General features: G+C 49.5%; 1 protein-coding gene across 1 annotated transcript in view; it reads left to right on the top strand.

Annotated features, from left to right (window-relative positions):
• LOC147608808 (WD-40 repeat family protein / notchless protein) overlaps positions 1-15,764 on the top strand; it is a 100,680-nt gene that overhangs the window by 33,385 nt on the left and 51,531 nt on the right. The window contains exons 2-3 of the mRNA XM_086788200.1: positions 3,332-3,413; positions 4,223-4,312. Coding sequence (XP_086644326.1) covers positions 3,332-3,413; positions 4,223-4,312 — 172 coding nt within the window. The remainder of the gene's footprint in view (positions 1-3,331; positions 3,414-4,222; positions 4,313-15,764) is intronic.

Below are 15,764 nucleotides of genomic sequence, written 5' to 3'. Positions count from 1 at the left end.
GACTCTTGAAGGAAAACTTTAGTTTTTTGTGGAAGCGTTACTTTTTTTGTGGTGCGTTCTTGGACACTTTCTTCTGAAGTGGTGTCTTCGTGGACACTTTCTTTTGTGGTGGTGTCTTCTTTGAAGCTTCTTTCTTCTTCTCTTAACATGGTGGATGGTTGGGTGGTTTTAAATGACTTTAGTTTTACCATCCATGGAATGCTCTCACTCTAGGTGGTCACAACGAGAAGCTCTGATACCGATGTACCATGGAACCAGTATGATCGTGTAACGCACAATGCCTTCTGTATACCTTCATGTTAGTGAGCATGAAGCAATACACTTTGATCTTTATTCACAGGAGATAAGAGTTTTAGAGAGAAAATATGAAGAGTCGACATCAGATTCGGTCCCAATCTACCCACTTAAGGGCCCCCTCCCGCAAAGTCGCATGCGCATGCACACTGGCTGACAGCCTCTTGGGTAGTCCCACCGCCTTCCTGCCCATACCGTAGTTGCTATAGCTCCACAGTTAGGTCCAAAATTGGTTCTATCTGGTTCTTTATCTTGTTTCCCTTCAAGGAAATAGCTCTGAGAATAGCCTGCACATGTCTTGCAAGTTGCACATGACATCCCCCTCTACGAAACTTGATGACGGGATTCCAACTTCCAACTTCTGTTCTTGGATGACTGCCATCATCCCATTGTCTATTCGTGGAGTCCCAACCTATCATCCTTCCCTTCCTGGCAACCTTTTCACTAAAAACCCTGCCTAGTCTCCAAATCCACTCCAACTCTGATGAAGATTTGTGCATCTGTTCCATCCTGTCCCCTTTCCCTTCGTTCCATCCTGTCCCCTTTCCCTTCGTGCTCTGTCCCTGAACACTTTTTCTGGTCTTCTTTTCTTGAGTATTGAGTGTGGCACTCTCACTTCATCCCTTGGAGGATCATCCTCCCTTGGAACCGTTAAGTGAAAGCCTTTCCTGGTGTGCCCCAAGTGGTACCCGACTGACAGGATTGCTATTCCCCTTAGATGTTGTACCAACCAACCTCCTAGGAATTTCTTCCATGCCTTGTGTTCCTTTTCCTTGGAACAAGTACTTGTGCACTTTCTCGTACCTTGGACCTGTGCACCTTCATCTGGGATTGAATTAATGTTTAGCCTGTTGAGCGTGATGCTCTGATACCAATGTCACATGCGGAAGCTCTGGGAGTCTTCTTTCAGCTCTAAATAGTGAACACTATCTTGGAACAACCTGATGCAAAATGCATTGAGAAGATAGAGAAGATAGAGAGAGATAGCTAAGTATTCATAATGTACGAAAAGGTGTACAAGTCTTGCAGCCATAGGCTGCCTCAGCAAAAAGGTGAAGACACCTAGTCTAGTCCTAAATCTATGACCCATTCCAAGGCAGGACTGAATGCTTGACAAGAAGCATAGCCTTGCCTATTTATAGGCCTTGAATGCCTTGGTGGGCTGGCCGACCTGCTGTCGGCCAGGTCCCCTGGACATAGTACCCGACTAGCTGCAGCCGACAGAGATCCTTCCTCATGCACATTGGCCGACAGCCTCCTGGGTAGTCCCACCGCCTTCCTGCCCATACCTTAGCTTCTATAGCTCCACAGTCAAGTCCAAAACTGGTTCTATCTGGTTCTTTATCTTGTTGCCCCTCAAGGAAATAGCTCTGAGAATAGCCTGCACATGTCTTGCACACGACATGCAAGTAGGAGTATTTTCTTTATTGCTTTGGGGAACTTCTTTACAATGCAGAAAACTTACTGATGAGTGTTGGCTGAGGATTGCCAAACACAAGGACGAGGTAGACCAAATATCGGCTGAACCATCAAGCAGACGGAAGACAACTTTGCAGCCACTTTGGAAGCCCTTATGCATACCCAGATTTGCCGAGGGAGATGCAAGAATGAAGGCTGAATGCTGAAGAAGACTTCGGGATGCCTTGGACTGAAGCACAATGAAGTGCTTTGCTGAAAAGTATGTATGCACAAGTCAAGAGACTTAGGCACACACAATTCTGCTCTTGTTTACTACCAAAGATGTGTGAGAATTGAGATGATTTTAGCATTGGACTTAAGGCACCTTATATAGGAACCTCTACATGCTTGTCGGTTTCTAGTAGGGGCTGTCGGCCTGTTTTATATTGCGCTTTTCTTCATGTGTGTGGCTGGTGGGCTTGCTGCTGGCCGACGGGGCAGTGGGCTGGCCTATGGTTGGCCCGCATGCCAATATTCAATCTTTGCGCCTCTTGAGTTAGCTAATGGTGGCCCTTGGTTGGCCCCCTTCAGACTCTGACACTTAGGGCTTGGAAAGACCTACGTAGCTCGTGCTTGACATGTCCCTGGACTAGGGGTCACAACATACGACACAGAGTCCTAAAAAGGCACTAAATCTGTACAAGTATAGCACTGATGATGAGCTAGTGTGTCACATGGCACCTCAGTGCATGGGTGCTTGTGACATAGCACATGGGAGCTTATAAAAGAAGGGTTTGGGTCATTAATCAGTCATTCAGGGTTGGATAAGCAAGCCCCAACCCTGGATCAGGAGTAGCATAGCAGGTTTCAGCCTTGTACAGCATTGGAGCAACAATTTCAGTCAGCAGCAGTTTCCACTTCTGTTCAGAGAGAGAGTTGCCTCCCCTTTGCTATAGAGTATGGCGACCAAAGATGTGCGACTCTCTTCCTACACGAGATACAGACAAAGATTGGCTCATGAGGCAACATAGGAGGCAAGAGGACCTGAGCCAAACTGAGACACTAATGATATTGTTCTTTCATAGTGCTGGACAACGTTGAGTTGAGAGTGCCATTTGGCCCAGAGTAAGTGCAGGGGCAGCATTCCAGAGCACACATAAAGAGACGACAGCTATAAGAGGTCTCTGTTGCGATCTTGAGATGGTTAGCTGTACTAGACACTGGGCAACACGTGTCCGAGACCTAGAGCTCAGCAAAGGAGGCCAGCCCCCTGTGGCTCCACTCCCTATCCTGGAAAGAGGACCATTTTTGATCTCAGGGCGATCCATGAGTTTGGCTTCCCCTCACAGCCATCGCAGGACGAGGTCCTCAGATGGGTTTGTGACCTCATCAAGCTCTGACATATGGCATCATGGTTGATCACTACTAGTGCTTGGTCATACTGGAACACACATTTTTTATTTTGTTGCGTTTCATTAATGTCTTATGTGTTTTTTGACTCAATGTGGATATCCTGTGCATCTCCCGCTACAGTATTCATGCACATTGTATATTCTTGCATGAATCTCACTTTGCTTAAGCATGTAGGACACCTCTTCCTTTTTCAGCACATTTATACCATTCCGGTCGTTTTGTACAGGAAGAGAAAGTTCCATATGCTTTTTATGTAAATGACCAAGAGCTTGTAGGGCAACTTGGAACCTACCTCCTGCAAAATAAAGGTATGGAAGTATCTTGTTTTTCTTGGTGATCTCAATCATGTGTGAACCCTTCTTTGGTGTACAACATCAGAATCTTTTTAGGAGAATCAAGTAGTGCATGGAGTTGGTTTGGCTTTCAATAGATTACCAATCTGTTTATAAGCTTGAATATATTCCAATCTTATCAGGGGAACCCCCCAAAAAAACACCCCCCCCCCCCCCCCCACACACACACACACACACACACATACACATGCACGCACTGAGAGAGAGAGAGAGAGAGAGAGAGAGAGAGAGAGAGAGTAATATTAACGTCTTCAACAGACCCAATGGGTCTGTGAGACCGATAAGTAGTACAATGAATCCATGAGAATCCTGAATCATGGAAAAAGAAAAAAAAACTAGCTATCTATGCCCAGATAACATGTGAATACAAGATACAGATACATCATGGGCTCATGTGGGTACAATGAGAGGGAGTTTATTAACGTTTATTAAAGGCCTAATGGGTCTATGAGAACAAAAGTGTTACATATGTCCATGTTTAGTCTGAATCAAGAACAAAAACAACAACATCATGGAAATATAAAAACTAGAGAAAGAGTAGGCTTGCGTTCTATGTGGACCTATGAGTACAACAAAGAGTAAGATCTATGAACGCACGGTTGTATGTATATGTACAGATCATTTGGTATTTGATGAATATTTTTACAAAAGGACCTTTGTATGAAATTGATCAGTTCATGCTGATTGTTGGGGTTTTAGCTTGTTGTGCAGATTGTATTTAACCAGCCATGATTTTTTCAGTGAGATTGTTTGTACATTTACAGTTTCCGTGGAGCAAGTTTTGCGGATTGTTTATCAGCCTCAGGCAGTCTTCAGAATTCGCCCCGTGACACGATGCTCTGCTACAATAGCAGGTGTTCTCCCCTCCCTGGTTTACTCTTGTAATATGTACTTAGTGAGTAGTCTATGTTTGGGCATTCATGCAATATGTCTTTCTAATTCTAGTTTTGGATGTGTTCTTTAATGGTCCTGTGCTAAGAACCTGTGGGCAAAGCCAAAGCTCTGATACCATGTAGGAGAATTATTATGCACTTCACATGCTCAAAGAAGAATCTCCCCATGCTGAGAAATTCTTCTTAGATGCACACACTTTATGTTTGAGAATAGAAGATAGATGTTTGCTGTATTTCATGAACCACAAACGTCTGCAAAAAGAAAAAAGTAGATTCTACAAGATAGATGTTTGCTGTATTTCTTGAACCACAAACGTCTGCAAAAAGAAAAAAGTAGATTCTACAATTTTTTTCCAACCGTCCATAAAAAAACACTGCAGGTCATTGAGTATCCTTCAGTAGCCCAAGGGAAGAACACTAGAGAGAGAGGCCTAGAAAAACTCCACGAATCACACTCCAGCCACTAATGCATCAGCCGTTTTCAAGTCATAAAACAGCATTAAAAAGGTCACCAAACATGTTCAGACATACAAGTGTTGCACAGTACTGCTGGATACAGATTTGGTGCAGCTCTTCCGAGGAGTCTTGTTTGTGGTTCTGCTTTCTTTTTTTTAATAAATTTATTTATTATTATTATTATTTTTTCAACCGGCCTTTTGGCCCAAGATCCTCCCATAGTTACCAAATTTCACCATCCGTAGACAGCCACCCGTAGGCGCTTATTTATCCACCTGTAGGCGATACCGCCGAGGAAGCACCAAGGGGGGTTTTGAACCTAGGACCTCTTGGTCCTAGGCAATCACTTTCACCACTTGAGCTATCACCTCATTGGCGTGGTTCTGCTTTCTTCCTTCAAAGTGCACTGGTGTTGGTGCAAGAAGGTGCTGTGATCCATCTGAGCCGATGCGGCCGACCAGCATACGGCTTGCCATCAAAATCCCTAAAAAAAGGAGGTCTATGGTCATTCTTCATTCATTCAAGCATGGGAAAGGCAAGCCCAGACATGGATCAGCAGTAAATAGCCCCAACAGCCCCAACACATGACCTTTCAGCGGTGCAAAGATTTGGAGCAGCAAGTGCAGATAGTGTTATACGTTGTAGCATTAACATGCAACTTCCATAAATACAAGGAATACAGATATTGTTATACATTGTAGCATTAACATGCAACTTCCATAAATACAAGGAATACAGATATTGTTATACATTGTAGCATTAACACACAACATTCTAAGTGATCTAAAGAATCATTGTATATACATCATGTTTTGGTAATATACACTAAGAGTAGAATAAGTAAAGAGTGTCTCTCTTCTATTTCTGTGTGTCATCATTGTGCATGTGATTAGCTTTAACTACTGTAGCTTAGTGTCAATCATTATTAATCACGCACCACATAGTTAGCTGTTACAATATGTGTGGTCCAAGAAGGGGGAAAGCCTTCGCCCAAGGCCTTGTTGAAAATCCGCACAAGGACAAGAGCGATCCATGTGCTAAGTGCTTTGTACGGAGGTCCTCCTGGTCCTTGGCTTTACCTTTATGTAGTTTCAACAAGGCTTTGGTGACATTGGTCACAGTGAAAAGATTGGTGGAGGTAGGGTGGTGAATTCGAGATAATTCTTGTGGGGGCTGATTTGGGATAAGTGATGGGCGTATGTCTCTTAAGTGGGAGGGTCTGAGATGGGGTGGGTGTCCTATTTTTCTCCAAGATGTGCCGTGTGTATGAGCTGTATGCACTCAAGAAGATTTGTGAGATTATTCTGGTGGGGGACTGATTCGGATAATTCTCTAAGACGTGGTGTATGAGCTATGCGCACTCAAGAAGATTCGGTATAATTGTGATCCATGCTTTGCTGAGAATGCTTGCTTCTTCTGTGTAGGACAGGCGACCATGCACGTCACGTGCAGAGATCTGTTTGGTCTCCTTTTCATGAAGGAGGTGAAGCTTCATGACTCTACACTCATCATCATACCCTTTTTGAGGCTGTAAACCCCCTGGTTTTGTGGTGGTTTTCTGGCTGGGGAGCAAAGAGTGTGTGGAAGAGCTTGCTTGTGGAGTCTTGCAGGATGGATATGAGGTGTGTGGTAATGGCTGGAAGTGCTGATGAGAGATCAAGAGTGGCTATGTGGCGGTATAAGTGATCAATGTAAATCAAATCAAGGTCATGCTGAAGATGGGTGCGGGTGACTGTGGATATGGCGGGATCCGGTGTGGATGGTATACAATGATCAAGAGGACCTCGCCTAATCCCAAGAAGCCAGTGATGTCCTCGGAGAGAGATATATGGAGACTCTCTCTGCTCATGTGGGAGAAGCCAGGACGAAATAGCATATTGCCACATAGATGCATGTCGAGGCTTAATCTGTAACCGAACCCACATGTAGTGGGCCTCCTCATCCCTCCTGACTATGCTAACCATGGGGTGTAAGTGTGTTTTTGTCATGTGCATAGGCAATGCCATGGACCTTCTCGAGGCTAAATCCAGAAGGGGGCAAACAGATAAAGACCATGAACCAGTAGAAGATAGGTAGAACCAGAATGATCAGAGCTTCAGGTGTATCATCTGAAGTGGACGTGGAGCAGGACAAGTGGGGATCATGGAAGGAAGCAGACAGCTGAAGATCAGTCCCATATGATGGTGTATAGGTCCAAGGTACAGGAAAGTACACAGATGTGAAGACTAAGGCAAGGAGCACAGAAGCGGGAAGAACTCCCAGGAGGTTTGTTGGTGGTGTTCCACAGTGCTAGATGGGGATGGCAGTTCCGTGAGCCAGATAGGTTCTCAGGTAACGGTCCCAAGGGAGGTTGATCCTCCAAGGGTGATGTGAGAGTGCCAGACTCAGTTCCAGGAATGAAGACCAAGACGGTGTTCAAAGTCAGGGCAGGAATGGATGGTGGACTAGAGGAAAACCAGATGCATAGATCTTCATCAGAGACAGAGTGGTTTGGAGAATAGGCCGGGTTTTTAGAGAAAAAGGGTTTGCCAGGGATGGATGGAGGACAGAGGGACTTCAGGAAAAGGATTGGGATGATGACAGTCATCCAAGAGCAGGTTGGATTCCCGTCATCAAGTTTAGCAGAGGGGGATGTCATGTGCATAAGCAATGTCATGGACCTTCTCGAGGCTAAATCCAGAAGGGGGCAAACAGATAAAGACCATGAACCAGTAGAAGATAGGTAGAACCATAATGATCAGAGCTTCAGGTGTATCATCTGAAGTGGACATGGAGCAGGACAAGTGGGGATCATGGAAGGAAGCAGACAGTTGAAGCGCATGATCCAGATAAGTGCAGTCGGCTGGCTGCAGAAGAGAGTCGGCTGGTTGCAGAAGGTGTCGGCTGCCCATAGCCACGGTCGGCTGAACCAGTACATAGGGGCAGCAGCAGCAGGCGCTAGGGTGTGTGTGGACTGGAGTACAGTCGGGCAGCAGCATGCGCAGGAGTGATCCAGTCGGCTGTGTTTAAAAGAGCATTAATGAATTTATGAACTGGCCGACCAGCAGTCGGCCAGTTCCCCATGCATTTAAAGGGGCTATAAATAACCCAAGTGCTCCTTGTTTTTAATCATTCTCTCCCACTAGGGGATTGGATCATTAGAGGTCCCATAGGGGACAGATTTAGGTGTCATCACCTTTTATGTAAGGCAGCCCATGGCTGCAGATTCAGATTCAGATACCTTTTTGTATCATAGAAATATACTGAATTGCCAGCACATCTCTCTCTCTCTACTCTCTCTCTATATTTGCGTTTTGCATCAGATGGTTTTCAGGAGTGTTTAGGGCTGAAAGAAGACTACCCAAATCTTCCGCGTGTTACGTTGGTATCAAAGCATCAAGCTCAGCCAAGCTCAATACTGAATCAGTCCCATATGATGGTGTATAGGTCCAAGGTACAGGAAAGTACACAGATGCGAAGCCCAAGGCAAGGAGCACAGAAGCGGGAAGAACTCCCAGGAGGTTTGTTGGTGGTGTTCCACAGTGCCAGATGGGGATGGCAGTTCCGTGAGCCAGACAGGTTCTCAGGTAACGGTCCCAAGGGAGGTTGATCCTCCAAGGGTGATGTGAGAGTGCCAGACTCAGTTCCAGGAATGAAAACCAAGACGGTGTTCAAAGTCAGGGCAGGAATGGATGGTGGACTAGAGGAAAACCAGATGCCATCAGAGACAGAGTGGTTTGGAGAACAGGCCGGGTTTTCAGAGAAAAAGGGTTTGCCAGGGATGGATGGAGGACAGAGGGACTTCAGGAAAATGATTGGGATGATGACAGTCATCCAAGAGCAGGTTGGATTCCCGTCATCAAGTTTAGCAGAGGGGGATGTCATGTGCATAAGCAATGCCATGGACCTTCTCGAGGCTAAATCCAGAAGGGGGCAAACAGATAAAGACCATGAACCAATATAGGATAGGTAGAACGAGAATGATCAGAGCTTCAGGTGTATCATCTGAAGTGGACGTGGAGCAGGACAAGTGGGGATCATGGAAGGAAGCAGACAGTTGAAGCGCATGATCCAGATAAGTGCAGTCGGCTGGCTGCAGAGGAGAGTCGGCTGGTTGCAGAAGGTGTCGGCTGCCCATAGCCATGGTCGGCTGAACCAGTACATAGGGGCAGCAGCAGCAGGCGCTCGGGTGTGTGTGGACTGGAGTACAGTCGGTTAGCAGCATGCGCAGGAGTGATCCAGTTGGCTGTGTTTAAAAGAGCATTAATGAATTTATGAACTGGCCGACCAGCAGTCGGCCAGTTCCCCATGCATTTAAAGGGGCTATAAATAACCCAAGTGCTCCTTGTTTTTAATCATTCTCTCCCACTAGGGGATTGGATCATTAGAGGTCCCATAGGGGACAGATTTAGGTGTCATCACCTTTTATGTAAGGCAGCCCATGGCTGCAGATTCAGATTCAGATACCTTTTTGTATCATAGAAATATACTGAATTGCCAGCACATCTCTCTCTCTCTACTCTCTCTCTATATTTGCGTTTTGCATCAGATGGTTTTCAGGAGTGTTTAGGGCTGAAAGAAGACTACCCAAATGTTCCGCGTGTTACATTGGTATCCGAGCATCAGGCTCAGCCAAGCTAAATACTGAATCAGTCCCATATAATGGTGTACAGGTCCAAGGTACAGGAAAGTACACAGATGCGAAGCCCAAGGCAAGGAGCACAGAAGCGGGAAGAACTCCTAGGAGGTTTGTTGGTGGTGTTCCACAGTGCCAGATGGGGATGGTAGTTCCGTGAGCCAGATAGGTTCTAAGGTAACGGTCCCAAGGGAGGTTGATCCTCCAAGGGTGATGTGAGAGTGCCAGACTTAGTTCCAGGAATGAAGACCAAGACGGTGTTCAAAGTCAGGGCAGGAATGGATGGTGGACACCAGATGCCATCAGAGACAGAGTGGTTTGGAGAACAAGCCGGGTTTTCAGAGAAAAAGGGTTTGCCAGGGATGGATGGAGGACAGAGGGACTTCAGGAAAAGGATTGGGATGATGACAGTCATCCAAGAGCAGGTTGGATTCCCGTCATCAAGTTTAGCAGAGGGGGATGTCATGTGCATAAGCAATGCCATGGACCTTCTCGAGGCTAAATCCAGAAGGGGGCAAACAGATAAAGACCATGAACCAGTAGAAGATAGGTAGAACCAGAATAATCAGAGCTTCAGGTGTATCATCTGAAGTGGACGTGGAGCAGGACCAGTGGGGATCATGGAAGGAAGCAGACAGCTGAAGCGCATGATCCAGATAAGTGCAGTCGGCTGGCTGCAGAAGAGAGTCGGCTGGTTGCAGAAGGTGTCGGCTGCCCATAGCCATGGTCGGCTGAACCAGTACATAGGGGCAGCAGCAGGCGCTAGGGTGTGTGTGGACTGGAGTACAGTCAGGCAGCAGCATGCGCAGGAGTGATCCAGTCGGCTGTGTTTAAAAGAGCACTAATGAATTTATGAACTGGCCGACCAGCAGTTGGCCAGTTCCCCATGCATTTAAAGGGGCTATGAATAGCCCAAGTGCTCCTTGTTTTTAATCATTCTCTCCCACTAGGGGATTGGATCATTAGAGTCCCATAGGGGACAGATTTAGGTGTCATCACCTTTTATGTAAGGCAGCCCATGGCTGCAGATTCAGATACCTTTTTGTATCATAGAAATATACTGAATTGCCAGCACATCTCTCTCTCTCTACTCTCTCTCTATATCTGCGTTTTGCTTTTGATGGTTTTCAGGAGTGTTTAGGGCTGAAAGAAGACTACCCAAATCTTCCGCGTGTTACAGTTTTGAATAAAACTGCTACTCTTCCCGATCCCCCCACCCCTTCTTTGTTTAGGTCTCCCCCTAGGAAGCTGGCTCCCACTAATATCCGGATACATGTGGTGGTCCCCTCTCCTGGCTGTCGTGTGTCTCTATGTAGAAGATGATGTTCCGTCTTGTAAAAGTCTCCCTGAATCCCTTAATGTCCGACCACAAAGTCCCGTTGTAGTTCTAGACTGCCATCCTCCTATTTGTGGTCCCATAGATCCCGTGCCTCCTGAATATCATCCCTCATAATCAACCCCCCTCTGAAGTGACTCAGCCCCTCCACGTGGATCTCCTGTGGGAGACTGCAAAAGGCCTGCCAGTCTCCAAAGCTACGTGCTGGGTCTGCCGCCAAAGGTCCCCAAGCTAGACGAGGCCGAGAACCCACCATATGACCCTGCTCTGTGCGAACCGTTGGGCTCCAGATGAGCGGCTGTCTGGCCCGCTCCTCAACACAAGAAGGAGGTCTCTGAGAGAGCCCCGGTCTCAGCAGCTCCCAAGCTCTCAGGATGCTCAAAGCAAATCTGTCCTCCCATCCTCTACTAAGGCCTGTCCTCCTCATCTCTATGAAGATCCATCGAATCTCTGGTGCCCAAGTGTCCCCTGCTGGGGGAGCCCGAGCCTGCAGCTGCTGCAAAAGAAGCTCTTTCCAAGGCTCAGCGCTTGGAAGCAGTCCCCGAACAATAAGCTTCCCCAATAAGGCTCTACTCTGATCGACTGGATCTATAATGCCCAAGCCTCCCTGGGCCATCGGAAGTGTAATAACTGCCCAAGCAACCTTTGCCCGAGCTGGCTGACCGTCCCGCCTGGACCAAAGAAAGTTCCTGATCAGCCTCTGTACCTGGCTGATGCAAGAGCTCGAGAAGATCCAGCAAGACGTAATGTACCACATGGTCGCTAAAAGCACCTGATTTGCCACCACCACCCTCCCAGCCAAGGATAGCCGAGCTGTACTCCAATACAAAAGCTTCTTCCGAATGCTCAGAAGAAGCGGAGCAATCTGCTGCTCGGGTGATAAATCTAGTCCAATCTGGCATCCCAAATATCGCACTGCTGTGCCAGGAGGAATCCATCTAAAACCGGGGTCTGGGCTCCATGCTGGAGTGGGAGCGCTACTGATCCAAAAGGCCACTGTCTTGCGCCAATTGATCAATGCTCCCGAAGCTGCACTAAAAACCTGGAGCAACTGCTCTGCCCGAAGAAGATTGGCCTCCTGGCCATGCAAAAATAAGCCCGTGTCGTCAGCAAACTCAGCATCGAGCAGGTCCTCCCCCCGGACTGGGAGCTGGAGTCCTCTCAAACCAACCTCCTCTGCCGTCAAATACATGCTCATAGCCTCAGCAAAGAAGAGAAATAGAAACGGGGCGAGAGGACACCCCTGTCGGACTGATCTGGTCAGCTCAAAACTCGGCCCCCGTCCTCCTGTAATCAACACCTGGCTACGAGCCGTGCAATACAGAGCCGCCACCCCTCTAATCCAACCTGGCTCAAAGCCGAGGCGAAGCATAGTGCCCTCTAAGAAACCCCAATCGACTCTATCGTATGCCTTCTCAAAATCGAGAAGCATCACGACCAAGTCCTCACCAAGAAATCTAGCTCGGGCCGTCGCCTCCCAGAAGGTGAAAATGTTGTTAAGGATACTACGCTCCTTGACGAATCCTGTCTGGGTGGCATGAATCAACTCCCCCAGGAAGTGCTGGATCCTTAAACTCAAGGCCTTTGCTAAGACCTTGTAGACAGTGTTGAGGATCGTAATAGGTCTCCAATGTCGAATATCATCTGATACTCCCTCCCCCTTGGGGATAAGAAAGATCAAGCCCTCTGAAAAGCTCTGTGGCATCACCCCAGTGTACAAAACATACTGAAAGCCCCTGCGGAGGCCTGGCCCCGAAAGGTCCCAATAGCGCATAAAAAAGGTAGGCGTCAATCCGTCCTCCCCTGGGCAACTATGGTGCGGCAGGACCCTCAAGGCCTCAGCAAGCTCAACCTCTGAAAGAGGCTCACCCAGAGCTGTACGCATACGATCTGTGACCCTCCTCTGCACATGGGCCCACACAGTCTGTCTGCAAGCATCCCGAGCCTCAGTGGTTGGCTCCGCTGAAAGCAGGTCTCTATAGAACCCAGTGGCAATGGCTCTGATCTCCCCGGGCTCAGTAGCTACGGATCCGTCCGGCCTCCCAAGCTGACGGACTCCTGCTCGAGCATGGCGGGGTCCAGTGATCTCAAAAAACTTTCCAGTCACTCTATCACCAAGCTGCGTCCATTGAGAGGCCTGGCGACGATAGTGAAACTCATGTCTCTGCTCCTCTGCCTCTCTAACCTCCTGGCGTGCCTGGCTCAGCTGGGACGCCACCCACTCACATGCAGGCTGCTGCTCCTGAAGGCGCTGAAGCGAAGCAAGGTTGCGTCTCAGCCGATGCTCCCGCTCGCGAGTCTCTCTCAGCCATGTCAAAGCTGCAGCGTGCTGAAAAGAGCTAAGCTCGATGAGTCCCTGAGCACACTGGCCTGCTGCATCCTGGTTTGAGCACTGACTGTCATGTCAGATCCTCTCAATGTCCTCAGCGAGAGTAGGATCTGTAAGTACCCTCTCTGGGATCCTCAACTGCAGGCTGGGCTCCCGTGTCCTCTCCTCAAGTGTCAAAATAACTGGCGCATGGTCTGAAAATGAGGTGCCAGCGAGAATGCCAACGGAGCCCCCTCGCTCCCCTAACCAGTCGCCCACATAAAAGCGATCAATCCGTGATAGATTAGTCCCTCCCTGCCGGCGATTCGACCGAGAGAAACTAAGACTATCCTGAGAGCGGTAGAAGGCCCCATGCTGCCATGCATCAGTGATCCTCAGTGACATGCAAAATCGCTCCCAAGCTGCAAGCTCCGTGCCGTGCACTGTAACATGACTGCCTCGCACCCTATCGGCCGGGTCCTCAAGCATGTTGAAGTCTCCCCCCGACACACCAATGTGCGGCCTCTGGCAATGCATCCGTAACCTGGGTCCAGAACTCTGCTCTGGCACTAGCATGGTTGGGCGCATAGACGTTGAGCACGCCCAAGTGCTCATCATGCATCCTCAGAATGACATACTGTGCTCTACCAGGCACAATGATCCCTCGATCCACAATGGCCTGCCGCCATACATCTGCAATGACCATGCATACTCCTCCCTGTCCACCCAAAGGGCCAAACCCTGCAGACCAAAAGGTGTCCCATCTACCAGGCATCACCGAACCATATCTCCGGATCCTGCTCTCACCCAAGTGGTGCTCCTGCATCATCAAAATATCAATACTGCCACCAACCAGGCATCTCTGCAGCTCCTGCCTCAAGCAACCACGATAGCGTATATAATGTGCTCCGCCAAGGCCTTGTACATTCCATGAGATGATCCTCATGGATGACCTGCTGAGGTGGATGCTGTCTCAGCCGTACGGCGGGCCTTCGCCAGCGGCTTGGATGGAGAATAGTCCCCATCCGAGCGGCTACGAATCTGCCCACCCGGTGTGCTGCAAGAATCACGGATATGGCGCTAGTGGCTGTGCCCCATGGCGACTGCCTCCCGCTCAGACAGAGCAATCTCGTGTATGCATACATATCCAGGGTCGCATGCTAAGTCTGCTACTATGCGAACGACCAAATGACGAATCCCTGAGGCATCCACACTCCCGGGATCCAAGAAAAAATGAGCCAACTCCCATAGTCGGCCTATCACATCTGTCACCTCCAGATCGCTCACATGGTGGGAAAACTCAACTGCCTGAGTCTTCAAAGTGCTAAGAGCGAGCTCCAGAGTCCACTCCCGGTCGCATGGGCCACAGAGAGGGAACGAGAAGGCCACCGTTGAATCAAGTGCCTCCTCCCCGTGGGCCGGAGGTATCACTACATGAACTAGGATGGGTGCTGGCTCATGGGGGCCCTCTGCTCGAGAAAGCCGTGTGAAGGAGTAATCAAAAGCCTCCGAGCGCTGTCTAGTGCCGAGGCGACTCAACCGACTGCGGATAGATGATATCCGTGAAGCCCGAATCGGCATGGTAAGTCTCCTCTGCGGTGCTCGATCAAGATCGGTGCTCAGAGCCCTCCGGACTGCAGGTGAACGCCAGGGGACTGCCTGGGCCGAGGCGGGGGGGGGGGGGGGGGGGGGGGCGAGGGGGGTGGAGAAGCAGCCGCTGCCGAAACCGGAGCGGGGACGGGAGGCGGCGAAGGTGGAATCGAGGCGGTAGGGGGGGGGTGGGGGTGAGGGGGGTGAAGGAGGGGGTGCTGGCATCTCCTGGTCCTCAGTCGTCGCAGGGGTCTCCTCCTGTAGGGGAGCAAAGCTGTTCCTCACGGGAACCCAGTGATGCTGAGACTGTGGTTGCTGCTGCACCAGTCTCTGGGCGTGCTGCTGTGGCTGTCTCCCTCGACGGCGCCCCTGTCCAGGCTGCCACTCCGAGGTCTCTGTGGCCTGAGCAGGTGTCCCGGAGGCTGCCTGCCGAGCCGCATCTGTGGGCGGGCCATCAGGGGCTTGCTGTTGCGGTGAGGGTCGGGGTCTCCTGCGAGGACAGGCCTTGGCCAGATGGCCGATCTGCCAGCAAATAAAGCACTGGTTCGGGAGCCCCGAGAACTCCACTCTCTGATCAATCCATCCCCCCCCCCCTATCCTAGGTAGCTGAATGACCTTCGGAAGGGAGGAGATGTCGGGAACCAAAACTCTAACCGAAGGTAGCCCAGCTGCTCTGGCCACCACTGTAGTTGCTGTGGGGCCTGTCTCTAGCACCGAACCCACCAATGCTCCTAGCCTAGAAAGGAGCGGCAGGTACTCGCGGCGGGGTCCAGGGAAGCAAACTGTAACATAGAAAAGGCGCTCTCCCTGCTCGGCCGCTGCTGGGTCAAAGCCATGCTGGCAAGGTCTAAAGAATGCCCGAGCACCCTTGATGTATAGGGGACTCATGGCTAGGACCTTGGCCACGCTCTGGGCGGTCTCGAACTCGATCTGGTAGTGACCACGGCCCAGTAGCTGAACGTCCAGGATCTTGCCCACATCTGCAAGAAGGCGGGCCTGGAGAAGATCCTGGATCTCCCCTCTGCTGGGGCGAGTGCCGACTATACGGCAGATGGTGGAGTGTGCTTGGAGGCGTTCCACCTCTGCGGCGAGGCTCGCTTCCTCTTTT

Source organism: Cibotium barometz, chromosome 52 (assembly GCF_041138505.1).
Source record: "Cibotium barometz isolate CiBa-2024 chromosome 52, ASM4113850v1, whole genome shotgun sequence".
Lineage (NCBI taxonomy): Eukaryota > Viridiplantae > Streptophyta > Polypodiopsida > Cyatheales > Cibotiaceae > Cibotium > Cibotium barometz.
The sequence above is the reverse complement of the archived record's forward strand: the minus strand, read 5'-3'. Positions and strand labels throughout refer to the sequence as shown.